The 24,492-nt window shown below is 40.2% G+C and overlaps 1 protein-coding gene and 1 non-coding gene across 2 annotated transcripts in view; both read right to left on the bottom strand.

Annotated features, from left to right (window-relative positions):
* Positions 1–10,890: 10,890 nt before the first annotated feature.
* mphosph6 (M-phase phosphoprotein 6) overlaps positions 10,891–24,492 on the bottom strand; it is a 33,284-nt gene continuing 19,682 nt past the window's right edge. Inside the window, exons 3-5 of the mRNA XM_078210620.1 lie at positions 17,991–18,081; positions 14,761–14,858; positions 10,891–11,219 (exon numbers count right to left, since the gene is read on the bottom strand). Of these exons, the coding sequence (XP_078066746.1) occupies positions 11,084–11,219; positions 14,761–14,858; positions 17,991–18,081 (325 nt within the window). The 3' untranslated portion in view covers positions 10,891–11,083. The remainder of the gene's footprint in view (positions 11,220–14,760; positions 14,859–17,990; positions 18,082–24,492) is intronic.
* LOC144493200 (U2 spliceosomal RNA) lies at positions 18,534–18,725 on the bottom strand. Its single transcript, XR_013497684.1, has one exon. It is a non-coding gene; the product is annotated as a U2 spliceosomal RNA (small nuclear RNA).

Raw genomic sequence — 24,492 nt, 5'->3', positions numbered from 1 at the left:
TGGGATTTACAACAGCCAACCCATTCAAATTCAATTTGAGTTTTACCTTTACACAGAGCTTTCAATATACATCATCCAATAAAACCTGCAACTACGAAGTCTTTCTTTACATTTTGCTTTACCCTTTTTATCAGGAGAAAATTATGTGGGCATAAATAAGATTCTGCTCTGGCAGTATAAACCTTTGGGTAGATTTGCACTGTTGTCAGTAAATGAAGGACACTCAAGGCAGCAAAACATTGAATACCAAAAAAGGCTGACAGTCAGGTCGCATCTCATGTTCTCCAGACTTACTGGTCTCCGTCAACGCAACATCCAAATGAAGGGCTAATTGCTGCATGTAAACTTGCCAGCATCTTCCAAAATGTACACTGGCAACACACTTCAATATCCATTAAATGATAGTAAAATGATGGTCACATTTGGAAGAAAATCTAAATTCTAAATCAGATAACACATGCCAGAGTGTTTACTTGATTAAATAATACATCTTGACAAAGATTTTAGCACAGTCTCATGGTGGCTTTATGAAATTTTCATGCTTTATTCACTTAAACTCTGGAAAACCTCTGGCAGTTCAAATACCTATTGTACGATTCCAGTCTTCTATTAGGTCTACAGAGAATATCTTGAACTCCAGGGTAATTGGATGTCACTGATGGTGGTTGTGGTGGGAGCAATCTGAAGTGACGAATCAAGATCATCAGCTAAGAAGCATAGTTTCCATCACATTGTAAAGTAACTTTGATAACGCAGTGGTTCACTAAATAAATCTGGTGTTAGCATTGCATTCTGTTTTCATTTTGCATCAAATATCATCAGAAATATTTTATGATATGAAACTTTAAAAAAATAGTTAATCAAACTAGCTTTGAACAAACAAGTTCAGCGTTTTTTAAGAGTGCGTACTGTTGATATTCCTGTTAAATTCCAATTGCGATAACTGTATTTCTTCTGCAATTTCATTTCAATAAGATCTTCAAAATGTAAACATTCAAACCACTTTGTGAAACAACAATCTAATGAACATTCAAGCTGCCTTCAGTTGCACTGGAACCAATCTGCAAAGAGACAGAATATCCACTGAACCCAATCTCTTACCGTTTAATGTAGTGCTTTACTTTAATGCAAACAAGATGCATTATGACAAATTGTGGGATATGACTTATCTCACTTTGACTGTAGACCATGACTCATTCACAACTTCACTTGTGACTTAGCAGGCAGCCCACTCACTGAAAATGAATCGCACTTGAGAATCCGTTTGTACAAGTGGATAGTCAAAATTAAACCCAATTAAATCAGTGATTGGGTGGCACATTATTCTTTGGGATTTTTTTTGGGACTTGGGTGTGAATTTAATCCAGACTGATGGGGAATTTGCCTTGCTCTGCCAGTTAAGTGACACTTAAATGCCATATATTTCCATCCAATTTTTAGTGGGCACAGAGCGTGTGTGGGAGGGAAACCAACCCAGGAAAGATGTGAAGCTGAACAACCTTTGTTCGGACAAAAGCACTCAAGAAAGAATTTATTTTTATTCAGCGGTGTCAGTTATTCACTATCAGCAGGTCACTGAATTTTCACCTAACTAATTTAATCTCAAGGCTTCAGGGCGCAAGTGTCATAAAAGTCTGAAAGCCAGAGTTTATGTAATAAGCTCTTTTCTATTAACTTCATTGGAATTCTTTGGTGTGGTGCAATGGTTTGTTATGGTAGTGACGGTAGCACAGTGGTTTGTTATGGTAGTGATATTGCTAGACGAGTAATCCAGAGACCCTGGTTAACAATCTGGGACACCGGTTCAAGTCCCACCACAGCAATTGGTGGAATTTAAGTTTAATAATCTAATTAATCTGGAATTGAAAGCTAGTCCCTGCCATGAAATTGTCATTATTTGTGGTAAAAACCCATCTTGATTTGCCATTACCCCTTTTGGAGAGGAAATATGCTGTCCTTACCTGGTCTGGCCAACAATGTGACTCCAAGTCCACATGTGGTTGACTCTTCCCTGCTCTCTGAAATGGCAATTAGGTATGGTCAACAAATACAGGCCTTATGAAAAACCTATGAAAGATTTTTTAAAATGTGGTCAACTTTAGATAAAGGGATCTTGAAAGGTTATTTATAAGAAACTCTTAGGCTAAAAGGATATTGCAAATTGGACAGATTAGTTGAATAGTAGAATACAAACATAAATAGATCTCACTCATAACAATAATCACTGGACAGATATGACCTAGAACAATGCTATGCAGAATTCAGTGCTGAAGCACTGACATTTGTTCTCAGCGAGGTAACTATATATAGAGCATTTAAACATTCCCACTGAATTCTGGATACAATATGGATACACTACTTAGTCTTTTAACTCTAGAATCACAGTTTAATCTGAATGGAACTAATAGAACACAATATTTTTTTGTTGTCTGAAGGAGATTTTTCAAGAGTGTAGGAAGTAGTGATTTTCACATTGATGTAACACAAGTATTCTGAATTTGAGGTTGAGGTAGATTATTCGGGCAGATTTGATGAAGCTAATGGCTAACGGTGTCATAGAGTCAAACAGCACAGAACCAGGCCCTTCGGCCCACCATGTCTATGCTGACCATCAAAGACTAATCTATATTAATCTCATTTATCAGCGCTTCGTCCATAGTTTACTATGCCTTGTCGATTTGTATTGATGGGATGGAATATTAAATACAATACCTAGAGAACATTTAGATAGTTACTGAATAAAGCCAAAGAATCTTTGCATCCCCTAGTCTAATGAGAAGACCAGCAAATCTGACAACACAGCACAGGTGAGTGTAGTGGCCATCACTAAGGAGAAGGTTTTGGGGAAACTGAAAGGTCTGAAGGTGGATAAATCACCTGGACCAGATAGACTAGACCCCAGGGTTCTAAAAGAGATAGCTGAGGAAATTGTGGAGACATTGGTGGTGATCTTTCAGGAATCACTGGAGCCAGGGAGGGTCCCAGATAATTGGAAAGTAGCTAATGTAACATGCTGTTTAAGAAGAGAGGGAGGCATCAGACGGGAAAATATAGGCCGGTTAGCCTGACTTTGGTCATTGGCAAGATTTTAGAGTCCATTATTAAAGATGAGATCGCGGAGTACTTGGAAGTGAATGATAAAATAGGACTGAGTCAGCATGCTTCGCTTCGTCAAGGGAATGTCATGTCTGACAAATCTGTTAAAGTTCTTTGAGGGGGTAACAAGGAAGTTAGATAAAGGAGAACTAGAGGATGTGATTTATTTAGATTTCCAGAAGGCCTTTGACAAGGTGCCACGTATGAGACTTAAATAAGTTAAGAGCCCATGGTGTTAAGGGTCAGATCCTGGCATGGATAGAGGATTGGTTGGCTGGCAGAAGGCAAAGAGTGGGGATAAAGGGGTCTTTTTCAGGATGGCAGCCGGTGACTAGTGGTGTGCCTCAGGGATTGGTGCTGGGACCACAACCTTTCACAATACACATTAACGATTTGGAAGAAGGAACTGAAGGCACTCTTGCTAAGTTTGCAGATGATACAAAGATATGTAGAGGGACAGGTAGTATTGAGGAAGCAGGGGGGCTGCAGAAGGACTTGGACAGGCTAGGAGAGTGAGCAAAGAAGTGGCAGATGGAATACAATGTGGAAAATTGTGAGATTATGCACTTTGGAAGGAGGAATAGAGGCACAGATTATTTTCCAAATGGGGAAATACTTAGGAAATCAGAAACACAAAGGGACTTGGGACTCCTTGTTCAAGAAGGTTAACGTGCAGGTTCAGTTGGCAGTTAGGAAGGCAAATGCAATGTTAGCATTCATGTCGAGAGGGCTAGATTACAAGAGCAGGGATGTACTTCCGAGGCTGCATAAGGCTCTGGTCAGACCCCATTTGGAGTATTGTAAGCAATTTTGGGCCCCGTATCTAAGGAAGGATGTTCTGGCCTTGGAAAGGGTCCAGAGGAGGTTCACAAGAATGATCCCTGGAATGAAGAGCTTGTCATATGAGGAATGGTTGAGCACTCTGTGTTTGTACGCGTTGGAATTTAGAAGAATGAAGGGGGATCTTATTGAAACTTACAAAATACTGCGAGGCCTGGATAGAGTGGATGTGGAAAGGATGTTTCCACTAGTAGGAAAAACTAGAACCAGAGGGCACAACCTCAGGCTAAAGGGATGATCCTTTAAAACAGAGATGAAGAGGAATTTCTTCAGCCAGACAGTGGTGAATCTGCGGAACTCTTTGCCACAGAAGGCTGTGGAGGCCAGGTCATTGCATGACTTTAAGGCAGAGATAAATAGGTTCTTGATTAATAAGAGATTAAGGGGTTATGGGGAAAAGGCAGGAGAATGGGGATGAGAAAAATATCAGCCATGATTGAATATAGGGGCTAACATATCAGGAAGCGATTGTGCCCTTCATCTGTCAATGGCGGGCCAAGTTTCATGTCTCCAAACATCGTGAACATCATTATGATGTCATTTAAAAAAAACCATTCAAGTGATATGGGCATTGTTGGCTAGGCCGACATTTGTTGACTATCCCTAATTGCCCTTGAGAAGGTGCTGGTGCGTTGCTTGCTTGAATTGCTGTGGTCCATGTGGTGAAGGTACACCCACAGTGCTGTTTGGGAGAACTTTGATCCAGCAACAGTGAAGGAGTGGCGATATATTTCCAAGTCAGGATGGTGAGTGATCTGAAGGGGAACCTCAGCTGGTGGTATTTCTATGTCTGCTGCCCTTTCTCACTGGATGGTAGTTGTCATGGGTTTGGAAGGTGCTGTTTCAGAAGCCTTGGTGACCTGCTGTAGTGCATCTTGTAGATGGTGCACACTGCTGCCACTGTGCGTCGGTGGTGGAGGGATTGAATGTTTGTGGATAGGGTGGCAATCAAGCAGCCTGTTTTGTTGCAGATGATTCTGTGAACAAAAGTGGACCTTTAGAAACAAATGCTGATTCCTTCATCTCTCTATCCAATACTGCTGTGGGGACATTGGAAGATGGAGCCTGGTTTTGTCACTGGCTGCATTTTTGCTTATAGGCAGGAGAGGAGAAGAATGCAAAGGAGGCGCCTGGCTTTTCAAAGGAAGGTACAGAACCCTCAACACCAAGGGGCAGCAGACCCCTTTGGATGAAAGGATTGATCATAGTCATTAGTAGACACTCCACTAGATCCTGGCTATATAGACATCATTGTTATCTGCAGATGAGCGAGAAAGTGACCAAGGAGGTGGATGGGGGCAAGGCAGTGGACGTGGTATATATGGATTTTAGTAAGGCGTTTGATAAGGTTCACCATGGTAGGCTTCTGCAGAAAATGCAGATGTATGGGATTGGGGGTGATCTAGGAAATTGGATCAGGAATTGGCTAGCGGATAGGAAACAGAGGGTGGTGGTTGATAGTAAATATTCATCATGGAGTGCGGTTACAAGTGGTGTACCTCAGGGATCTGTTTTGGGGCCACTGCTGTTTGTAATATTTATTAATGATCTGGATGAGGGTATAGTTGGGTGGATTAGCAAATTTGCTGATGACACCAAAGTCGGTGGTGTGGTAGACAGTGAGGAAGGGTGTCGTAGTTTGCAGGAAGACTTAGACAGGTTGCAAAGTTGGGCCGAGAGGTGGCGGATGGAGTTTAATGCGGAGAAGTGTGAGGTAATTCACTTTGGTAGGAATAACAGATGTGTTGAGTATAGGGCTAACGGGAGGACTTTGAATAGTGTGGAGGAGCAGAGGGATCTAGGTGTATGTGTGCATAGATCCCTGAAAGTTGGGAATCAAGTAGATAAGGTTGTTAAGAAGGCATATGGTGTCTTGGCGTTTATTGGTAGGGGGATTGAATTTAGGAGTCGTAGCGTTATGTTGCAACTGTACACAACTCTGGTGCAGCCGCACTTGGAGTACTGTGTGCAGTTCTGGTCCCCACATTACAGGAAGGATGTGGAGGCTTTGGAGAGGGTGCAGAGGAGGTTTACCAGGATGTTGCCTGGTATGGAGGGGAGATCCTATGAGGAGAGGCTGAGGGATTTGGGATTGTTTTCGCTGGAAAGGCGGCGGCTAAGAGGGGATCTTATTGAAACATATAAGATGATTAGAGGTTTAGATAGGGTGGATAGTGATAGCCTTTTTCCTCTGATGGAGAAATCCAGCACGAGGGGGCATGGCTTTAAATTGAGGGGGGGTAGTTATAGAACCGATGTCAGGGGTAGGTTCTTTACCCAGAGGGTGGTGAGGGATTGGAATGCCCTGCCAGCATCAGTAGTAAATGCGCCTAGTTTGGGGGCGTTTAAGAGATCCGTAGATAGGTTCATGGACGAAAAGAAATTGGTTTAGGTTGGAGGGTCACAGTTTTTTTTTTTAACTGGTCGGTGCAACATCGTGGGCCGAAGGGCCTGTTCTGCGCTGTAATGTTCTATGTTCTATGTTCTATGTTCTAACTGGTGTTGCTGATGCCTGCGTATTTCAAGGGATCAGGTCACTCACATTTGCCATATTCTGCAGGATTTGGTGCCACTGGAAGGACACCCATTGTCAGCTGCCGCAAAAGTAACCGCTGCCCTTAATTTCTACAGTAAGAAGTCTCATAACACCAGCTTAAAGTCCAACAGGTTTATTTGGAATCACGAGCTTTCAGAGCGCGACTCCTTCATCGGGTGACTGACTTATTATTATTTCATCACTCACATTAGATACATGTGTTTAACACCTGGGCACACATTGTGCGACTATATATTTTTTTCTTTGGCCTACCGCTATGTCATGGTGGCCCCCTCCGGCATCCACAGCAGGGGTGGAGGCAGCCTGCCGACTGCTATGCCCTGTTGTCTGAGATGACTTTGGTGGCCATCCTCTGGAGTTCTGACAAAGGGTAATCTAGACTCAAAATGTTGGTTCCATTCTCTCCCCACAGATGCTGTCAGACCCCGAAGGGATGGTGAAAGGTGTCCCTTATGGAAGTGTTTAGAATTGGGGGACACTGTTTAAAAATTAGGGGTTTTCCATTTAAGATTGAAATGAAGAGAAACATTTTCTATCAGAAGGTTGTTAGTGTGTGAAATTATCTTTCTCCAGAGAACAATAGAGACTAGGTTATTGAATATATTCAAGGCCGAGCTGGATAGGTTTTTGATCGACAAGGAAGTTAAGGGTCATGAGCGATGGACAGTGGAGTTTAAGCCACAATTAGAACAGCCATTACTTTATTGAATGGTGGAGCAGGGGGGCCAAATGTCCTAACTCTTTGTGTAATATATTTTTAGATAAGGTTTATAATTATACGGGTGGCACGGTGGTTAGCACTGCTGCCTCACAGCGGCAGGTTCGATTCCCGGCTTGGGTCCCTGTGTGTGTGGAATTTGTATGTTCTCCCCGTCTTTGTGGGTTTCCTCCAGGTGCTCCGGTTTCCTCCAACAGTCTGAAAGACGTGCTGGTTAGGTGTAATGACCTGAACAGGCGCCGGAGTGTGGCGACTCAGGGAATTTCACAGTAACTTCATTGCAGTGTTAATGTAAACCTACATGTAACTAATAAATAAACTTAATTAAGCTTACCACAATGCAGCATGAACAGAGTAGTATTACCACATTTAAGATTTACAGATCATGTAGCTTTTATTTGCACTCTTGAAATGGTTTTCTCATATGCTTCCATGTTTTATTTGTTCTACAAAACAGCCATATGTGTCGAATAGCCATTGTAGTTTGCAATTAATTTCAGATTGTTATCTGAGGAATGGCATTTCGGTTCATCTAAATTATTACAAAAATTGCACCTGTGATTACTGATTTCATGTTGACAGTGTAGTTTCTGTAACCCTCCAGAGCCATGAGAATACTTAAGCAAACTATTTATGAAAGCAAAATACTAGAGGTTAGAAATCTGAAACAACAGAAAATGCTGAAAATACTCAGCAATTTTGGCAGCATTGGGAGAGAGAAACAGAGTCAATTGTAACAGGTCAGTGACCCTTTATCAGAATTCTATTTTTCTCTCTCCACCGATGCTGCCAAACTGGCTGAGTATTTCATTTTAGTTAAGCAAGCTATTTAGTTGGTCTCAAAACTTATTTACCGTATATACTCATGTAAAAGTTGACTATTTCAGCAACAAGTTAAAAGGTTGACTTTTACATGGGTAAAATACACCTACCCAGTGCCCACAATATAGCTCTCAGAATCCACAAAATGGTGTGCCCGCACCCGTTATTCGTTGTCTCTGTGATTTTAACGAACTTCCCTCATTCCCGGCAAAGAAAGTTGCAGTGTTGACTTGGCCTGCGGTTTCAAAACTGCTTTGGGGTCTGGGAGAAGCAAAAGGAAAGGTTACTCCATTGGAAAATGGCTGGTGAAAGCTCCCAACGCTTGAACTGGGCCTTGGTGCAGGGAGAATTGCAGAGACTCTTCTCCCTGGCCCCAAAGGAAGGCTGAGGGTGATGATCAAGGACCAAAAGCTGGGCCTTCATTCATTAAAAGTTTGCACTAAATTGACCCCTGCATGCTGTTTCCATATGTGCTGTTCATTACTCTTCAATCTGTCCGCTTCTCTCCCCATCCCACCCAAAAATCACAGTCAATTTACATTCTTCATGCCTTATTCTGACAAGAAGGAACTGGATGAAATGAATGAATAATGTAATGAGGTTTTGATATGATTGCAGAGATTATACTTTAGTTTTGAAATTTTGATTTTATCCCTGAAAATAGAGGGCCGACCTTTATACTGAAATTTGAAAAGCTACAGTTCTTTTGGCAAAAGATTACGGAGCTAACTCTCACAAGATTCACTTTTACACAATCGTCGTTTACACACGTACGGTACTTTTTTAAAGCGAGCAATTGCATTGTTTCAATTGAGAACTATGCTGAGGCTAAAAAAAAACTTTCAGTCAAAGCTACAACTGTTTGCACCCACCATGGTGTTACATAAATGAATAAATGTAAAAGGAAACTACTTTCTGGGCAGTGAGCATTGCTGGTATCAGATGGATTAAGCAGAGGAAATGGCACTGCTGTGGAAATACTGACGTGAGTAGATTCATGATGAAGTATTGAACATTGCTTAACACAGAACCTTTACCTTTAAATTGTTTTTTGGCACTTAATGCTCATCAAAATGAGGTATATTCGTGCTGAGGAGTTTTAAGTACCAGTTGTAGCAAGGTTAGAATCAGTTGTACCCCAATATGCCTGATCCCAAGTTGTACTCGTGGAACAATTTCAATTCTCTAATACCAGGTGACCCCTGGCTTTTTGGTGCAGATCAACAACTATAGATTAGTGCTGGGAGCCAATACCTAGTATGAACTGGATTCAGACAGCCAACATAAGAAACTTTATTGTGAGTCTGGGCTGGACACCAACCAAGGTGCCACAGGCAAAGGTCTTCAGTTTGATTTCTATTTTCTAAGTTTTGTATTATGTAGCTGTCACAAGTGAAATGTGTCTGGATTACCTCAAGTCACTATAATCTGTCAAGTGATCTGTGCTGACTGGATTAAATTTAAACAAGTCAGAAAAGCAACTAAAATTGAATTAGTGAGTCACAGACTCATATTTCTCATTTCCCCCCATCCCTTCCAGTAAAGAATCAGCCACTGTTAAAAATGAACAAACTAGTTCACTTCATTTTTTAATTTCTTCTAATGGCCAAGGTGGTATGGCAAAAAAAGGCCACCCCCCTCCCCCCCCAACAAGTATAAGCCAGTTACAAAAGAGACTCAACATTGGTAAGTTTAGAGTTCAAAATCTATCCAGGAAGTTTCTCTCTTTCCTCTCCCTGAAGTCCTAGCACCCAGGCACTAGAGTTTGGCTTCATGAGTGAAGTTTGCTTTTTTCTGCTGGACTTGCTCTTTTTTTTCTTCACAATGCATGTATGACTTTAGTATCCAGCTACTTACCTGCCCAGCTCATTGTGCACATCTGATCTGATTTGAGGCCCAACATGCCCCAATATCACATCTCCTGTGACATAATGCAGATCCTGTGCATGCACGCACACCACTCATTCTTCCATCTGTTAGCACCAGATGCTTATCTCGCTGCTGTTCCAGTGGGACAATAACTTCAGTTTATTGTTTTGTGTATTCAGTGGAAGAGTAGAATGCGGCTGGTGGCAGCGATGTGCAAAATTGACAGACGACTCCAAGACCATCATTTAGTTTGATGACTTGAGGTCAGGTTTAGATCAAAACCTATAGTGTAACCTGGGTATCAGCCCACCTTTATTCCCTGGGCCAATAAAAAGTACTATGTGGGACTGCTATCAGTCATCTTCTGTCAAAATGTGAGAAAAATGTGTTTTGGGAATTTAAAAAGAAAATCATTACTCCTGCCCGCAAGAGGCTTTTAGTAAAAATCTTTGGTTTCCTATGATAAGGTTTCATATCACATCTAATAATTTTGACTCTATTTTTATTTTCTGCTGATGCAATAGCTCTTCTAAATGTATATTCAGAATCAATAAAATTCACTATAAATGTCAAGATTTCCTCTAATAAACCTCAGGTTCACTGGAACAATCCAGTCAGTGTGTAAAATTCTCATCTTCATACTCAAATCAGACATTCTTTTATGTTTCCTAATGCTCACAGGAAAGAAATATCTCTGAGAAGCAGAGAAAAATACTCTGCTTCACCTTAAAGACAATAATTATACTTTTACACGTTTAAGGTGTTACAAAGATATTATCAGCAGAAGATTCCAAAGGAAGACTACTACATTTGTGTTCAGAGCTGTAAAATGGAAGCATATTACGCTTGCACCATTGCTTACTTATATGATTCCGTCTCAGGATAACTTTCTCTTCAAGTCAACTTTTAAGTATAATTCAGCTGATTTTAACTGTGCATATATGACACGTTGTTGAAATGTATTTGAGAATGATCACCACCCATTCAGTACAAGGAAACCGCAGAACATGTTTACCGTCACAAAATATTTTCATTGCAGCAAGTTGTAATACTTTCTAATTTTGGTATACAAACAAAATTTATATTTCCATAATTACAATAGGCAGCCAGTTACTGCAGAGTTTCAGACAGGAAGTCCATCGCCTTACAAAGAAAAATATTTAAAGACACGCTTGTGTTTTTTATTCCTGAGGCTTAATGAATGTCTTCTTGACTTTACTACTCCTGGTGCTCGCTTCTGTTTCTTCACTTTGAAGAGCTGATCGGTCTCTCTTTTTGGTAAACTTCCTTTTTATGGTTCCCACTAAGCTTTCATATCTGGAAGAGACAAGGTTTGATAATGCTTCACTGAATGCAAATAATTTGAATGTTAACTATTGCACATTATCCACTAATTTGTAGTATTGTTTTGAATCATTAATTCTAACTACGTAGGAGAGTTTATGGAGAGAGAAGTCAGGGAATGAAAGGCCAGTGAAATAGGAGAAGAGCCTGCATGCCGAGTTGAGTAAATTTGAATCACTGACAGTCAAGAGCCTGTCAGAGGGCATTCTGAGGAAAGAAAGGTAAGAGGATATCTTAGTAGAAAATTCAGGGCACGATTGAGAGGAAAGGTAATAAACAGGGATTTTGAAGGAGGCAAGAAGGGTGCATTAAGGTGAAAATCTAAAAATGAGATGTAGGAAGAGGTATAAACTTAGTGATAAAGTTGTTTGGGCATGGTAGCTCAAACAAAGTGTAGGTGGACATTAAGGCTTTGGTAAAGGGCAAGGTGTTGCCACTTCAAAGTCTTAATGACAATGCAATCACCCACAATGAAGTTGCAAGGGGGTCTTATTTGTGAGTAAACAAACATTCTGGAGAGAAATAGTAAAAGGAACAGTGATTGTTGTTCCACTTACACAGTCTGTGGCAATGCTCCTTGTAAGCTGTGGGTGTGTGCAGCACCCAGAAGGTGCTATACCAGCCACTCACAGTGACACCTTTAAGGCATCATGTGTGCGCAGCTGCACAAAAAAAATAAAGGTACCATGCATTCAATGAATAGGTTGCACAAGGAAATAAATTTAACGGGGGCACTGGACTGAGGAATTCAGTGGAAGGTGGTTTGTGGGTAAGTGCCCAACAACTAACTGCTCTGCTCTTCTTCAAAATATTGTCATGAAATATATTACATCTACTTGGAGAACAAATGGGGCCACACTTTAATGCCTCATCTGACTGATGACACCTTCAATAGTGCAGCAATCACACTGCTGCATGGAGTGTCTAACTTGATTTTTGTGCTGAAGTTCTGCAGTGGGACTTCAACCCCATCACCTTGTAACTCAGAGGCAAGAGTCCTGCCAACTGACCTTTGGCTGACACCATTAATGAACAAATGTCCAGATTTGGAGACAGATGTGAATCCAGGAGCTGTTCAAGGGATAGAGTATCAGTGTATGTATTGCTGGTGGATTTGTTTTTTCCCTCTAAAATCAAATAGTTATAACTTGGCCTGGGGAGATTCAAGTGCTGTATTAAATTCATAGCTTAAACTAGTTAAATTACTTAATATACTGCAAATCGCAGCATATTAGTTGGCCCGGTATGTAAGATGACCCTATTTTTCCATTCCTGCCTATACTCTGCCTACATATCAAACCCACCTTTTCAGCCACAATAGGTTATACTCTCATTCTCCCTGGGTCTGCATGGGTTTCTTCTGGGTGCTCCTGTTTCTTCCCACGATGTGCATTCCAGGTGGATTGGTTATGGTAAAGCACCCCTTGGTTTCCAAAGATGTGTAGGTTAGGGGATTTGCCATGATGAACGCGCAAGGTTACAGGGATAGGACAGGGGGTGGGCCTGGATAAGATGCTCTTTCGGAGAATCAGTGCAGACTTGATGGGCCACATAGCCTCCTTCTACACTGTAGGGATTCTATGAAAGAGTTAAACATTGTTGTCAACCTCAATTTTTCAGCCTACTTGCTGCTACCTTATAACTGGGCACAAGGGGTCAAGCAGCAATATGGGCTGTTGTGAAGATGCCTGGGAGTTTAAGGCACCCCTATTGTTTGCGTCAGATGCTGATGACATTTCAAAATAGCAACCACCCACACTAACACCGGCACTTCACCTTTGTACTTGGTGTACCCCTGTTTTTAGAGAGTTTCAGACTTCAACTTGAGACTTATATGCTAACTACAAATAATCGTTGAGCAATATTTCAAAACTTGAAGCCCTACTTAGTTAAGTAAAATACAATGGACATGGAAGGCCAGGTGATGTGTTTCATCTGTAGCTTGTGGAGGTTGGATCAATCCAGTCTAGTGATGAATAATGGAGGAATACTAAGGCTGAGTGGAGTAAGCACCACAGGGAGCGGGCAGAAAGCAGAGATCATTCAGTAGCAGAAGGTGTAGGTCACAGAAAAATACCAAAGCCGGCAGAGGAATGGAATTTGGTCTGGGAGAAAGCAGATTGCTCTTCAAGACCCAATGCAGCAACAAACACTGAGAAGCCACTTAAGTGCAATCCATATAGCTTGCCTCAGCAAGTTTCAAACAGTTGCAATAAGTGTGATTTATAAACTTATGAAACGATTTGATGCAGTAGATTATGAAATTTTCACACTTGAACAATAACCATTTGTTATTGTACATCATGCTCTGTCAAACAAGATTCTGAAACCTCAGAGGGGTCTTCTTCGAGTGAAGGAAATTATCAAGCAGCTGTCTTTCAGCAATAAAGATTATTGGACAGGTGGCTAATGACCTCTCAATAACTCACACCACTGTAGCTTCAAGGGTTTCAAAAGCCCACAAGTACGATAAAAAGATTTCAATGAAGATTAAGACATTTATTAACAACTATCTTTTGTTTGTGGATCAATTATTACATATGGACACCAATCCAAGGAAGTTATTCTGTCAATAAGTATAATAATATTTTGCTTCATTAGAGATATCTAATTGCAACAGTGGAGTGTGATACCATTGACAAGAGTTGAAACCATGCAGTGCCTTATCCCAATGATTTGAACTTCTTTTTAATAGTCTGATTTGCGTGTAAAGCTGTTCAAAGAACTGCCTGATACAGAAATAATCAATCTATACCCAGAGGATGTTTCCTCTTGTAGGGGAAGACTAAAATTAGGGAACATAGTTTAAAATAAGAGGACTTAAGAGGAGCTCTGTTCCTTTAAAGATAGAGATTAGGAGAATTTGTTTCTCCCGAAGGGTCGCTTGTGCGTGGAATTCTCTTCCCCAGAAAGTAGTGAAGGCTGGGTCTTTTAATTTAGGCAAGGCAGAATTATACAGATTTTTGTTAGGCAAGGGAGTCAAAGGGAGGGGGCAGACAGGAAAGTGGAACTGAGACCAAAACAAGATCAGCCATGATCTTATAGAATGGTGGACTAGGCTCAAAGGGCCAAATGGCCAACTCCTGCTCCTATGTTCCTAATCCTCCTGGACGTTTTTTTTGATACACTGAACAATACATCACATCGTATGCAATTATTTCCTACAGTGGTACTATTTAATATCAGACTGATTGCACCAACAATTCTATTAATACTAATCTTTTTCCTAAACTTGGGACCACTACGTCTAGTTATAGTTCAATGGTTTACTAATCCTTTTCTGTTTAGACACCAACATTCTTTTCATGGCTTATGATCATTGTAATGATCGAAAAAGGCCACTTTTAAATGATATACTGCAATACCTCAGAAGCTATTGTGACTATAACATCCATCATTTACCTTAAAAAATGTACTGCATCTTTAACTTTGACATATTAAATATATTCTGTGTCTGAAAGATAAATGTAACCCAATACTTTGAATCACACCTCTTGGAGATATAGTAACTTACCTCCTAGCCATTTCTATATCTGTAACATCTACTTCCATCTTAACGTCTTTGTCAGGCTCTTCATTTTCATTCTGGGAATACATCTGTGCAACTAGTTTCTGGAATAAAGGCAATACTTATTTATTAACTCTACTATTTGGATATTTTGCTGAACGTTAGATTGTCTTGAAAATAGGTCATAAATTTCCAAATTTAAAACCATAGAGAGGCACTTAACGGTTAAGATTTGAAATTTGTTGGTATTTGCCGGACATATAAAAATTAATAGGTTTTTTTTGTTCTTAGGAATTTGCAGTACTGTGAAGGCTCTGTAAATAATCAAGATTGGCCCAATTCATATTGATTGCTTTTACACAGAGTGGCTTGCTTGGCTTTTTCAGATGGCATTAGTACTGATCCACAGTGCAAGATGGAAGTCACATGTTGATCAAATGGGGCATTTAGTGAATCAGTTGTGTTTTTAAAACAAAACAGCAGGTGGATCACATATTACCAGGTTTATTGAATTTAATCACATATTACCAGGTTTATTGAATTTAATTTCAACTTCAGAAATGGCCATGTTGAGATCTGAATATATGACCTCTGACTTTCTAGTCAAGTATCATAACCATTGTTTAATATAAAGTTACTCTCTTTCAAACATGTTGGGATGTTGCTTGGGTGATTTTAGCCCAAGTCAGATGCACAAATTACGTTCCATGTCATTTTCAGTGGCTTCCGTAAGTGTATCACTGCTACAAACGTTGGATTTTTGTTACTTAGCACAAAAGTCCAGCTTTATTTAAAAAAATATACAATTTTCATGGAAGAAAAGTATTTGGCACAAACAGTAGCTGCATTAAAAAAAATGCCTTTTCATTTTAAAAGGACCCTTGGTTAAAATCTCCCTCTGCAAGTACTGCACCCTCTTAACCTCTCATGTCTCCTTCAAAGTCCTCATTGCCAAGTCATATTGCCCTTTAGCACTGAGTGATCCATATTCATTTATTTATATTTGCATCAAAATGATCCATCCCTTTTCTGACTTCATAGTGACTTTCACCTTGCACATTAACTTCCCCAACCTCAAATCTTGCCATCTTGCTTACTGACAAGATTCTCTCAAAAGCTTCCTCGCCATGCATTATCCCTTCCTACCCCCACCAAGCTTGCCTGCTGCTTTTGGCAAAAACATACACCCTTCAAGTTCTTTATCGGTACATGCTTTAACTCTCAGATTCTCTCCTCTGGCCCTTCACCACAGTATCTTCACCTTTATAGGCCTACTGAGTAACTTCCTTCCTTCTGCTTTTCATGGAATCATATAGTTATATAATTCTACAAAACAAAAGGGACCATTCAGCCCACCATGTCTGTGTTGATATTCTTGAATGAGTTATTAAATTCTATGTCCTTACCCCATACCCATTCAAATTTAATGTTAGATGTATATCCCCATTATTGATAAAGGCCATTATTATGGATTTGGCTTATAACATTGTTTCTGTCATAGCTTTTTAAAGAGACATGTTAGGATACAAAATGTAAGTCCTCTAAATTCTCCTTTCAATCTTTGCAATGGTGATCGTGCAATTGTGCTCTAAAAGTTGCCTCATTGACCATTAGGGAAAAAATTGTTTCACTCGCTTACCTCATCAAATCCACCATAATTTTGAACCTCACCATCAGATCTGAACTTTTTACTATTCCATTGAAAAAAGCATTAATGTCTTTCATCTCTCCATACAAAACATTTCATAAGGTTATGCCCATGGTAGTACATTGGCATGGATAGAAGATTGGCTAACTAAGACAGAAAGTTGAGATAAGAGGGACATTTTAAGGATGGCAACCTGTAACTAATGGGATGCCACAGCGATCAGCGCTGGGGGCCCTAATTATTTACAATATTTATTAATGACTTGGAAGAGGGATGTGAATGGATTATTGCCCAGTTTGTAGATGACACAAAAAAGGTGGGAAGGCAAGTGGTGAGGATGACACAAAGAGTCTACAGAGGGTTATAGACAGGTTAAGTGAGTGGGCAAAAATTTGCAGATGAAATATAACGTAGGAAAATGTGAAGTTATGCACTTTGGTAAAAAGAATAAAGGAGCTGAATATTATTTCAATGGAGCAAGTCTGCAGCACAGAGGAATTTGGGATCTTTGTGCATAAATCACAAAAAGCTAACGAGCAAAGTTGAACAAGTAAGAGGGAAGGTAAATTGAAAGCTGGTCTTTATTTCAAAGGGAATGGAGTATGAAAATTGGAAAGTCTTGTTAAATATACAAGGCACTACTTAGACCACACCTGGAATACTGTGAACAGTTTTGGTCCCCTTCTCGAAGGAAAGATATACTGGCATTGGGGGCAGTCCAGAGAAAGTTCACTAGGTTGATCCCATGTATGTGGGGAGTTTCTTATGAGAGATTGAGTAGGTTGGCCTGTACTCAATGGAGTTTAAAAGAATGACAGGTGATCTTATTCAGAAATATGGGATTCTCAGGGGGCTTGACAAAGGGGATGCAGAAAGGTTGTTTCCCCTTGTGAGTGTGTCCAGGAGCAGAGCGCATAATCTTGGCGTATGGGGTCGCTCATTTAAGACAGAGAAGAGGAGGAATTTCTTCTCTCAGAGGGTGGTTAATCTGTGGAATTCTTTACTGCATAGGGTTCTAGAGGCTGGATCATTAATTCTGTTCAAGGTTGAGATGGACAGAGTTTTAATCAGTAAGGGAATCAAGGGTTATGGGGAATAAAGCAGGAAAGTGGAGATGAGAATTATCAAATCAGTCACGATCTCATTGAATGGCAGAGAAGACTCAGTGGACCGAATGGCCTACTTCTGCATCTACATTTTATGGTCAGAGCTAAAGTCCTTGACTTCACTTTAACAGAGGTCTTTGGCACGAGTGTACAACCTTGATTTTGTCTTAAGCTAAGACTCTCAAAACAAAGCACAATATTACTACATCCTAATCAATAATCTTAGTATTACTTCCCCCAGCATCCCACCGCCTACAACTTGGAGTAACATCATAAAGAATTTGAAATGCTGACTTAAAAGATTTTAAACACATCATACACCCAGTAATGTCCGTTTCTTAGCTATTCTCAACTTAACTTTATAACATTGAAATGTGAAATTTACAGAAATTCAGCTGTATAAAAGTGCTGATAAATTCTTTCAGCACTTTAAAAGACTATTTCGAATCACGACATAAAATTGGATTCCCTGTAAAACATACCTCTATCTCTGGATTAAAACCTTTAAAGGACATTCGGCCAAACAGCATGTCTTCACAAGGCACAAAGCTCTTCTCTTCAATAATATGACTCCTGAAACATATTAACAATTTGGTAGAATTAGCTATTAAGGAAAATATTTGAGTGTGTGTAAAATAAAACACCTAGATTATTCAATGGACGGAAGTCACAGGCAATCACTCTGCTTCAGGCGTACTGAAAAATTAGACTTTGTTTTTGCACAAAAATTATGTAATAACTCATCACTTTTTATTCCGATTCTTAAACATATGACTGCATTCAACTGATTAAAAAGACAAAGATAGTTTCACCATCTAAAGGTGAACATGTATCATTTTACCAATTTTAATTTCTCCTTCCTAAACTATGACACAAATTAATAAAATAACATAAATACCAGGTTTTTTTTGTATTTTTATTCCAATTCAATCAAATCAAGTCCAATTCAGAGTCTCAACAAGTTGAGACATTCCTGATCCAAGCTGACAAGACAGGGCTTTCACCTCCTGTCTTGGGCTTGATCTACACGATCCAAGCTGATTGGAGTAGGAATAGCTCCTCCTCCAAGGCTTGATCTCATTTGCATCTTAGCCAAAAGGCCGAGATGTCGCTTTTAAAAATTGCTTCAAATGAAGCTAAAATGTAACCTAATGACTTCAACCAAGTGCAGCATGTCAATACTACACTTGATCTTAGCCAAAAGGCCGAGAAGCAGTTTTGTTTTGAAGCGGTATTTATGTTTTAAAATATACTAACGTATTTATTCATTCATCATTCTCATACAGACTGTGCAAGGCCAAGGTGATGTATTACCTGTCATACAGGTTATTACTTTGTAAATTATATATACTAAAACCATGAAATTATAAGCCATTTGCATTTCTTTATGAATGGCATGCCAAATATACAATTATACAATAAAATATCTGTTTATACATTGCTTCTGAAAAATGAATTTATGATTTGCATAATTTATAAATTGTATGTTTTATATAAACACACCCAGTCATTAATAGTTAAGAGACAATGAGTAAACGCTACAAAACATTTTCAAATGCATTGAAAGTAAAAGTTGTTACTTTTGACTATTAGAACTCAGTCCTTGGTTGGCATTACTTTTTCCATAGTAATCTGCAGCTTGCATAAGAAAACAGGCAGACCAAATGTTGTTGCAATTATCAAACTTTTTTGCCTATTAAAAGATCCTTCAGCTAAATACCAGAAGTGGCAGAGAAGAGCTAAAAAAAACAAAGTAAATTCTATTATTTCCCAATAAATCATTTCAGTGATCAATGTCAGCAGTGACAGAAAAGAAAGTAAATGGGCAAATACGATCAAAAGCACAGTGTTGTAACTCTCAAGTGATTTAATGTGAAAACACAGTCAACTCTATTATATATGTATATAGTCTATACGGGAGAGCTGAACACTGAAAAATCTATAAGGGGTGGGATATTTTTTAACAGGCTTTTGAATAAAATTATGTTAGAGGGAGATTGTGTGATGCGAGTGTGGGAACGGCTGTGTTTCCATGAGCTCTGGCACTACTCATCTTTTAATCCTTTCATAGTGCCTAATCTTGGAGTGAAAACTCCGGACTATGCCCCTGGAAGAATTCTGGATAAGCTTTGGGACAAAATGCCAAATGAAGTTATGAAAATCCGCAATGCAAAGAAGCAGTTGGAAGCAGCCGGGGTGGAGCTGAGCCTTCAACATGGCGATTTGGTCAGAGAGCAAGGTCTCGACCCAGCAATGTCGAAGGCACTGTAGGTGATGACTGCCAATCTGAAGAAGGTTTTTTCGATAGACTTGGCTTTTTGTCACAGAATTTCAGTGCTCATATGGCTGAACTGCAGAGTATCGATAAGAAGCTTGACGAAGCAAAGGAAAGAATCCTTATTATCGAGAATGCAGTTTCTTTAGTTGAGGCCAGCTTTCAATCCTTGGAAAATCAGCTAAAATGGTATGTCAGATATCCTGATCGACCTGGGGAGCCGGGGCCAGAGGAGGAGTGTGTGCGTGACCATCTTTCTAGAAGGAGCCGAGGACAAACTCCCAGCTAAATCTTTTGAGAATTGGCTACCACGTTTTCTTAATCTCATCATAAAAGCTGGGCATATTAATCTTGAAGGGGCACATTGTATCTTCTTTTTGAGGCCTGAACCCCAGCTAATAATCATGCATTTCTATAGCTTTGGTTGCAGAGTTTTCGATGAAGCTGAAAAGTATCTGAAAGCTATCTGAATGCAGTTTGCCCTGCTTTATCCTGCTACCCCGAGGGTGACATCTGATCGATCCTTAAGGCTATTTAACAATCATACTAAGACTTTGGCTCTTTAAACTCCATGCATGGCAATAAATTGGCATCATAATCTGCAGCTCATTGCCAGTCCTAGATGTTACCCCTTGTCGTTACACTCCTTTTTTAATTTTGCGATGTTATTTATCATGTTGAGAGGGTGATCTAGCATATGAGCACAGAGGTGAATTTCACCGGTTATCTTCTGGAAACCAGGGATGTCCATTTGTTTATAATGGAATGCATCCCTCAGCATGTTCCTTTAATTACTCCAAGCTTAGGATACAGATTTGATGCCGCTGTTTCCTTATTATGCCAGGGGTGCAAGGTGGCATGAGGACTACCTGCATTGCTCTGGCCCTGTGTAAAAATTGAATCCTAGTTGTTTAACGTCCTTGAAGAGCTTGATAGTATTGGGGAGTCTGCTAGGTAGGTTGTATGGCACGAGGGCTATGTGACATTTATCCTTTTTTTCTTATAATCCTTGCAATTATAATGGTGGTATATATGATGTGGTACCTTTACTCTTGTCATGACTAATATGAGCAGCGCCACTGCGGGAAGGTGGTTGGTTTGATGTGGAGATTGTGGTATGGCCCGACCAGTCCTCACAGCTGGTGAGGAAAAACCCCTGAGAACTATTGATGTTGTTTAGTTTGTTTCTGCATTTTTGTTATTTTGGAGTCAAAGAATCTCTAACAGACTCCTGTAAAGATGCAGACAGAGCAAATATCCTAGGAAAAGACATTGTTGTGTATCAATGGCGCCCCTGATATAGCTGGAAATAGGGAAGTATGCTTTGGTGTGCACCTAAGCATGGTCCGAGAATCACTGGATGATCAGCCTTCTCTATACCTGTGTCAATATCCTATATTCTTTTTGGCTGAATATGCAATTGCAAAAAATCTGGAATGTAAGTTACATGTCTCTGTCTCTAGTATCCTGTAAGCGAGGGTGCGCACTGTTATGCCATGTATTCATAACTTTAGCCTGTATTCTTGTTTTCCCGCAATCTCTGAAACATCCTTTGATTGTTTGTATCTTTGGAGACTCCGTTTGTAATGAATAATGAATAATGCGAACCAGCTGCATTGGGGCTTTCTTGTCTTTTTCTGTACGTATATCTGGAAAACTAATTATGCTGTACTGTACCAATCCTTGAGGGTTTGCTGCCTTGTTTGTAAAAATTAGAAATATCTTCAATAAAAATATGTTTTAAAGATATGGAGTTAGATGATAGAGTAGTCTTGGCAGAGACCGCCAAGCGACAAGACGAGAGGACAGAGAGACTGCTATTTGATTGTGGAGAGGATGGCTAGTGCAAGTAATAATCTTGAGCTGCAAGTGTGCAGCTTAGTTAGCATCAGCTGGAGTGATTGAGACATCAGTGTTGACATTTTCTTGTATATATTTTAATTTTCTGGAAGTGCCAAAGCAGACAGATAAAGCCACGTAAAAAGGTCAATAAAAAATTGGATTTTATAAATAAGGGCTCAGAGTACAAGAGCAAAGTAGCTGCAGTACTGATGAATTTATACAAACAGTGTATTTATACAAACAGTTCAAATTTGGCGTGCTTGGTTTTTGGGAGCCCTATAATAGAAAGGACATTAAACACAAAGTCCAATTAGCATTGATTCTCCAGCATGATAGCAGCAACATGGAACTATTGTTATTAAAGACTCGAAATGGTACAACTATTTCCAAAGAACAAAGAACAAAGAAAATTACAGCACAGGAACAGGCCCTACGGTCCTCCAAGCCTGCACCGACCATGCTACCCGACTTAACTAAAACCTCCTACCCTTCCAGGGACCATATCCCTCTATTCCCATCCTATTCATGTATTTGTCAAGACGCTCCTTAAAAGTCACCATCATATCTGCTTCCACTACCTCCCCCGGCAACAGGTTCCAGGCACCCACAACCCTCTGTGTAAAAAATCTGCCTCGTACATCTCCTTTAAACCTTGCCCTCACACCTTAAACCTATGCCCCCGAGTAATTGACTCTTCCACCCTCGGAAAAAGTTTTTGACTGTACACTCTGTCCATGCCTCTCATAATCTTGTAGACTTCTATCAGGTCACCCCTCAACCTCCGTCGTTCCAGTGAGAACAAACCAAGTTTCTCCAACCTCTCCTCATAGCTGATGCCCTCTATACCAGGCAACATCCTGGTAAATCCTTTCTGTACCCTTTCCAAAGCCTCCACATCCTTCTGGTAGTGTGGCGACCAGAATTGAACACTATATTCCAAGTACGGCCTAACTAAGCTTCTATAAAGCTGCAACATGACTTGCCAATTTTTAAACTCAATGCCCCGGCCGATGAAGGCAAGCATGCCGTATGCCTTCTTGACTATCTTCTCCACATGCATTGCCACTTTCAGTGACCTGTGTACCTGTATACCCAGATCCCTTTGCCTATCAATACTCTTAACGGTTCTGCCATTTACTATATATTTCCTATCTGTATTAGACCTTCCAAAATGCATTACCTCACATTTGTTCGGATTAAACTCCATCTGCCACCTCTCTGCCCAAGTCTCCAACTGATCTATATCCTGCTGTATCCTCTGATTGTCTTCATCGCTATCTGCAAATTCACCAAGCTTTGTGTCATCCATTGGAACACAGAGGTTAACAGGAAATGTAAGTGATATTTTAAAATTGTGAAGTTTGGATATAGTAGAAGGATTAAGGTTTGCATTTATATATTGTCTTTCACAACTTCAGGATGTCCCAAAACACTTCAAAATGAATGAAATATTTTTTCTGAAGTGTCGTCACTGCTGTAAACTAAGAAATGTGGCAGCCAAGGCCCACATTGCATGCTCTCACAAACAGCAATGTGATAATAACCAGATGTTTTTCTAGATGGTGTTTATTTATCCCTCAACCGGCACGATGGCACAGTGTTTAGCTCTGCTGCATCACAGTGCCAGGGTTCAATTCCGGCCTCGAGTCAGTCTGTGTGGACTTTGCACATTCTCCTCATGTCTGCGTGGGTTTCCTCCGGCTGCTCCGATTTCCTCCCACAGTCCAAAGATGTGCAGGTTAGGTTTAATGGCCATGCTAAAATGCCCCTTAGTGTCAGGGGGACTAGCAGGGTAAATACATGGGGTTATGGGGATCGGGCCTGGGGGTGGGGGGGGGGGGGGTTGTTGTGGGTAATGGCTCGATTGGCTGAATGGCCTCCTTTTGCACTGTAGGGATTCTATGATTCTACAAGAACTCCCTTACACTGCTTTGAAATAGTGCTATGGGATATTTTGTGTGCTACGGGATATTTTATGTGCATCACAGAGGGAAGCCTCAGATTAATATTTTAGAGACATAGCAGGACAGAAGACGGCTATACCGGCTCTTGGTAGAGCAATCCAATCAGTGCCATTTGCCTGCTCTATCCCCATAGCCCTGCAAGTTTATTTCTCTCAAGTGCCTATCCAATTTCCCTTTGAAATCATTAATCTTCCACCTCCCATATATGCAATGAATTCCAGGTCATTACCACTTGCTACATATAAAAGTCTTCCTCACATTGCCCCCTGCATCAGTTGCGTAAAACCTTAAAGCTGTGTACCCTGGTCATTGTACCATCAGCTAATGGGAACAGCTGATTCAACCCTGTGGCAATCTTGTACACCTTTATCAAATGTCCACTCAATCCCCTTTTTTCCAAGGAGAATAACCCTAGCTTTTCCAAACTAACCTTGTAGCTTAAATCCCTCATTCCTGGAACTATTCCAGTAAATCTCCTCTGTACTCTCAGGGACTTTTACTGCTGTTGGACATCTTGACAAATCACAACGTGGTTTTGACAATATACACAGAAAAATCCCAATTACCATACGATTCTGATTTTCACAAATTGAAAAGGCATCTAAAAATTACTAACAACAAACGCTACAAGATCAAGATCCATGACCGAAATGAATAAAAGAAAGAAAGGGTGCAAATGGAGTTGGAGCATTAGGCAAAGCTGACAGACTATGAGCGAGGTAGACCATCTGCTAGGGTGCCCAAAAAAGAGATGCATATTGTAAGCAGATAATTGTGCATTGACTTGGCCATTGCTTTCCCATTCTGTTTTAGTTGTGCTGATCATTCATCCCAGTGCACACACCACTCCAGACCGTATGCATCCGAGTTTCAAGTCAATTATGGCCCCCTTCCCGGATGAAC

The sequence above is a fragment of the Mustelus asterias genome, chromosome 4 (genome assembly GCF_964213995.1).
Source record: "Mustelus asterias chromosome 4, sMusAst1.hap1.1, whole genome shotgun sequence".
Lineage (NCBI taxonomy): Eukaryota > Metazoa > Chordata > Chondrichthyes > Carcharhiniformes > Triakidae > Mustelus > Mustelus asterias.
This window is presented reverse-complemented; position numbering and strand designations above follow the sequence as displayed.